The following is a 6,000-nucleotide window of genomic DNA, read 5'->3' on the forward strand; positions in this document are numbered from 1 at the left end:
GGTATTGAAGTGGGGTGTCACAATTTTTAAATTGCCATCTTACCCTTTAAGCACCACAACTTCCTTATTAAATGGAGTGGCTGTAATGCTTCTATGTACATATGAATTTAATTTCAAAATGATTCTTCTCATGAAAACAGGTTGAGAGCGCTCAGCAACTGCCCCTCAGAATAGTGTATGTATATCCCTGCTATCTGCTCCCCAGCCACCAGAGAGAATGTGCTGGACTGTCGCCAGGGTCAGGCTAAAAATACACAAACACTCGAAGGCTGACCCCGCACCCTTTCCACTGCGGCTATCTTGTGCTCCTGTGGAGTGACCTGCACGATCCACTTCACTCTGTGTCGACTGACTCACATGATTCAGACAGAATCAGACAAGCTTCTGAAAGTAACCCTGACTGACACAAACAGCACGTCCGTCACGTCATATTGCAGAGTTCACTCCTGATAGCTAAGACTCTTCAGCTGGAAGACTTGTCGACCAGTTTGGGATTTGTTGAACTCTGGTGACATGTAGTTGTTTGCTTAAATGCTGTTCTCCAGTGTGGATCATTCTTTAGCTCTGTGCGTTGGTATGTGAGGGTGTTATATATTAACTACTAACCATAAAGTGGCATGGCTGTTTGAGCTCAGAGTCCAGGATCTGATCTGACGGGACAAGTCTAGTGTCTCAAGCTTCATGGTATAGTGCTATCTTGTGGTCAAAATCAAAAACTGCATTTAAAGGCCCCTTGAAATCAAAATTTAAGTATTTTAGCTTTTAGTAAGAATATGTTGGCCTTAAGGTTATGAATATGCTGGTGTGTTCCAAAACAATGACAAAATTCGCATTTAGGAGATATATGCATTCAAAACAGTCTCTCATTCCGCTTAAATGGATCACGGATTTTTATGACATCACCGTGGACTTCAGCTTCCCATAACATTTTCTGTCCAATCAAATGCTCTCTAAAATCTAAAGCGACCAGCACCCTATGCTATAAATACCACCTGGCAAAAGCGACTGTTGACACGTCACAGAGGAATATGGGTTGCAGATGACTGTTCGGTTGCTCAAACGCTCAAGTTTTATTACTTTTTCCAACTGTACGTTGGTTAAGAATGAAATGGCTAGAATTTATTCACAACTCTACTATTGAATCCAACGTATCATCAGCACTCGGATTCGCTTCCATGGTGCTGTCAAGTACGAATTGCAGTCTGTGAGGTAAACTAAATGCTATTGGCTGTTTGAAAAGGGGGAGGAGCCATTCAATATGTCCCGCCTTAGCTTCCTGTTTCACGCATCATACAAAGCTACGCGTTCCAAGGCACTTCAGTGGGCCTTTAAGAATGATTTTCATCATTTATAATGTGCAAAAATGAATTGTGGTTAGTTAATTAATTTAATATATTGTCAAAAATTTGAAAACAAGCAGCTTTATCATAATTACAGCAGATACTCAAAACAACAGGGAAATGTTGGAGAAACAGAATGCAACCAGAACCAACAGAGAAACTTAGGGCTATATATACACACAAAGCTGAATGAGGAACCAAACAAGACACAGGTGAATATAATCAATGAAAAAAATCAGAAACCAGAAACAAACTAGTAAAGGAAACCAAGTCAATATGTGGCAACAGAGGATACATAGGGAGCAAGTTTTTGAAAATGATGTGTTCAGTCTATAGGCGTGTAAGTGACATCGCCAACTACTGGCCTGACAGCAGAATACAGCGTTTTTAATCATTTTCACTGGTTTTTGTTTTGACAGCGTTGATTACACAAGTAAAATGACAGTGATGAGAAAATAGTAAAGAAAACATCTGATCATAGCGATGTAGATGTTTGCACAAGCTTTGCAATTCAGCACTCCAGTAGTCATGTCATGTTTATTTATATACCACTTTATACAATAGACTGTTTTATAGAAAGCAGATTTAGCATGGAAAAAAAACCAGTATCAGTGTCTCTTTCAATTAGAATTACAATTTCAATTTCTACTATAAAGCCACTTTCCAGTGAGTTCATGTTTTTACTCGTGGACGTCCGACCTCGAGGGACTGAACAAAAGAAATAAACTGGAGAATTTCCATGTCAAAGAAGACAGAGCACACCTAAAGCTGGGACCAAGATGGGTCTTGTGCATGTTGCCCAGTTGAGTCCCACATAGTGGCAAGCACAATCCTATATGAAATCCATATGGGCAGTTAGCATGGGGCTATTATGGAACCCACAGACAATCATATTTCAGCCCATTTCATACCCATATGGGCCCCACATACAAATGTTGGCGGGGCTATTAATCTCCACGGACCAATGGTAGTTCGAAGGTGTTTACCAGCCAGAGCCAAATTTCCGTAAAGTTTGCATTGGCATTGTCAAACTCCCGAAATGAGCACAAAACTAGCGTTGCTTTGCCCTGATTTTGTTTCAAATAACATCACACCAGTTTGTTCTTCGATTTAGCTTGAAGTATATCGAGGCCTTAAGAGTTCTTGAACAGAAACAGAGAAACTGACAATATAAGGGGCCTTCAAATATCATATTTGACAATGGGTTTGTCAAATACTCACAAAGGTTAAAGTCCCAATGAAGTCAATAATTGTATCCCTTAAAACTCATCTTTGATCACCAAAATTACACTAAAAATGGCATTAAAATAGCTTGATGTAACTCTACACCCTTGCCTCATTAAGTATACGTGGTTATATGAATATGCAAATAAGCCCCGCCTGCACTCACTCACACCAGCTCAGAGATCCACTCGTTGGTAATCACTCGTTGACGTGATTGGTTCCAAGGTAATTTGTCACGTCAGAAACACCAGCGATTTCAAACTGCGTTTTTGAGACTGTCTTTGGTTCACTGCAGTTTTAAGGAGAAAATACTCAGCGATGGTGTTGACTTATGAATTTACACATGGTTTGTCTTAAAGCATATTAAAAACACGACATAGACATATAAACAACATTAAAAGCTTGATTTCCACCATATAGGGGGACTTTAAGAACTGCTTATTTCACCAAAAAAGAAAAAGAAAAAAAAGGGTCATATAAACCCTCATGTCATTCCAAACCTGTATGGCTGTCTTTCTTCAACTTCTGTTGAACACAAAATAAATTATTTAGAATATTAACTTTTTTTTAAAAGTAAATGTTGACCATATAGCTTAATTAGCTAAGCTACATTTAAGTTGTTTGGGCTACTTTTATGGTACTTTATGTAATTTTTGCTTTATTATTCTCAGTTCTGGTGCCCATTCACATTCACTGTATTGCAAAAAGCTTGGGCATCCTGCATAATTCAGCAACATTCTGCATAACATATTTTGTGTTCAATTGAAGAAAGACATTAATATAATTCTAATAATGACAGATTTTTTTAATGAAATGTCCCTGTAAAGTTTTGCAGATAAAAGAACACCTATAAAAACGCCATAACTTTATACTCACTTTGGGGTAGTTTAACAAAAATCAGTAAATTAATTTTATATTAAATCATATACTGTAAAAATAAAGGATTGAAAAGAGGACAGAGATCATCATAACAGATTATTTCACCAAATTATTTTAAGCATGGTTAGCGCCAGATACTTATTACTTATGGCTGACATATAACACCATTCAGTTCATAGAAAGAGAATGTATTCCTTTACTTATAAAATATGTAGTTCAAGTTATGATTGTATGGCTAAACATAGTAAGGTTTTTTTTTTTCATACAAGCCATAATCCTAACACCCACATCCATTTCACTGGCTGATTTAGTGGTAAGAATTAAAGGGATTTTTCATGCAGTTCCCAAATGATTCAGTGGTTGTGGATGTATGTGAGGACATAATTCTGCTTAAGAAAAATGTAGAGCAGTGCTGTTTTAACCCATTTACAATGATTGTTAATACATCACATTGTTCAATAAATTGTTTCCGTGAGTAATTATTAGGTTCCTTGATTAAAACGAAATAGCTTGCACCACTAAACCCTAGGCTTCACACTCCTTGTCACAGAAGGATGTGGATGTGTGTCAGCCTGCGTGTCCTTGAACAATGCAAGCTGATTAAGACTGAATCAAGGATGAAAATCCTGCCACACTCTTCCAATTTGCATATTTGCTTAGCGCATAAGAAAATAAATTATACAGAAACAGGTGGAACTCCTTGATTTGCAGTGTGTGGGAGAACAACCTGGGTTTAGAAAAGCATAATAGAAACACTTTATGACCAGGGAACGCAATTAAGATTCATGCAGAATCCAAAAAGAAACATGATAGGAGAAATTTTATTCATGCAAAAAGTACAGAAGGTGAGCAGTATATGTATAAATCATGCATTTTTTGAGACTACATCTACTTTAAAACTTTTGTTCACTATTAAACTACTAGTAGAATATCAAAAATGAAGGACAGTGTAGCTCATCTATATCTCAAGGAACAAGTAATACACTTTGCTTCCTTCATTAGGAAATAAATATACAAATACAGCTAAACAACATGTCACTTTAAATCCAATGTAAAAATAAGTATATTGAAAGACACGATATAATGAATTTGTCCACCTATGTACAACTCTTTTCACAGGGTCCCAGACCAGACAAGAGTTTGGTAATGACCTCTACCTAAAGCTAAGCAGGACAACAGTCATCTCATCGTCTCGGTCCATCTCTCAGTTCATCATTAGCAGCCGAGGCCACTCATAGAGCCGATCCGGTCCAGTTTCAGGCCAAAACAGCCTCGATTCCATCCCCTCCTCAACCGGTCAGGTGGAGCTCGCTTCTGATTGGCCATAGCCCCTCTCAAGAGGCGGAGCCAGGCATTCTCGCTCTGCATAGGTATGTCAATCCACTTGGGATATTCTGCAACCTTTATCCCAGAGCTGAAGGTCTGCATGGGATCCTCCGACTGGTCACTCGTGAGGTTCTCAAGATCATCAAGGGTCAAGAGGTCATTGTAGCGCTCAAGAAACTGCTCAATGACCTGCATTATAGAGAAATATGTTTCAATGGCTGTTTATGACTTTAAAAATATACATGTACAAGTACTGCGGAAGCCCACCTGCATGGCTTTGTGAGGGGTGTGCAGGGCTCGGGTGTGGCCCGGCACCGGATTGGCCAGAAGGACTAGAAGCACCACAAATACAGAGGAGCACAGCATGGTGCAAGTGATAATGGCCCCCGGATTCACCACTAATGCGAGTCGGGATTTAGATGAACGGTTTTAGATGAATAAACTCAAACACAGATAAAGGAGAGAGACGCATGGGAATACGAACAAAAAAATATTCTGCAGAAAATACTACACAGTACATACAAAGAAACACAAAACACAGAAAGAGGTTAGTTTGTGTTATTGTCATGCATTTTTTGCAAACCGTTTGAACAAATTCAGCTACACAGATATTTTTATTATAATGATTTAGATTATAAAACAAAATAGCATCTTGGAGTACACAACAAGATTTTATGTTATTTTTTTATCACTGATAGACTTCAATCTTATAGTGCACTCCAAGATGCTATTTTGTTTTAGGCTATATAGACAACAAAATAAAACAACATTTAAATATTAAATAAACATTTAAATAACATGTTAAATACATAAATGTTAAGTACATAAAATAATAAAATAAGATAAAATAAAATAAAAAAGACAAATCCAGGTCAATGTAGGATTTTGTTGTTGTTGACATTTTCATGTAAATAAATCTCCTTTTTTTGCATTTTCCATTTCAAAAATGATTCTCATTAGATTAGTTTAATTCAGTACACTAGAAACGACAATGATTTAAATCAGGATAAAGATAAAGTACAACAAATACTACTACTATGATGTATAAAAAACCCATATAATATAAACTTTTTCACATTACAGGAATAAGAATGATTAAAAAAAGTATTTATTTGTTTGTTTTTGCATTACGGAGTGCTACATTTTCATAAAAATAATGATATAATATGATTAACAATGCAAAAAAAAAAAGTTCCTTAAAGATAAAGTTCCTTCGTTTTCTATTAACAAA

At 36.9% G+C, this 6,000-nt stretch overlaps 1 protein-coding gene across 2 annotated transcripts in view; it reads right to left on the bottom strand.

Annotated features, from left to right (window-relative positions):
- Positions 1-4,247: 4,247 nt before the first annotated feature.
- nppcl (natriuretic peptide C-like) overlaps positions 4,248-6,000 on the bottom strand; it is a 2,250-nt gene continuing 497 nt past the window's right edge. The window contains exons 2-3 of one of the 2 annotated variants that reach the window (XM_081388073.1): positions 5,037-5,276; positions 4,248-4,958 (exon numbers count right to left, since the gene is read on the bottom strand). In XM_081388073.1, the coding sequence (XP_081244199.1) occupies positions 4,659-4,958; positions 5,037-5,135 (399 nt within the window). In that variant the 5' untranslated portion in view covers positions 5,136-5,276 and the 3' untranslated portion in view covers positions 4,248-4,658. The remainder of the gene's footprint in view (positions 4,959-5,036; positions 5,277-6,000) is intronic. The other variant, XM_081388074.1, reaches the window with a different exon arrangement.

Source organism: Scardinius erythrophthalmus (assembly GCF_964197995.2).
Source record: "Scardinius erythrophthalmus genome assembly, chromosome: 16".
NCBI classification, from domain to species: domain Eukaryota; kingdom Metazoa; phylum Chordata; class Actinopteri; order Cypriniformes; family Leuciscidae; genus Scardinius; species Scardinius erythrophthalmus.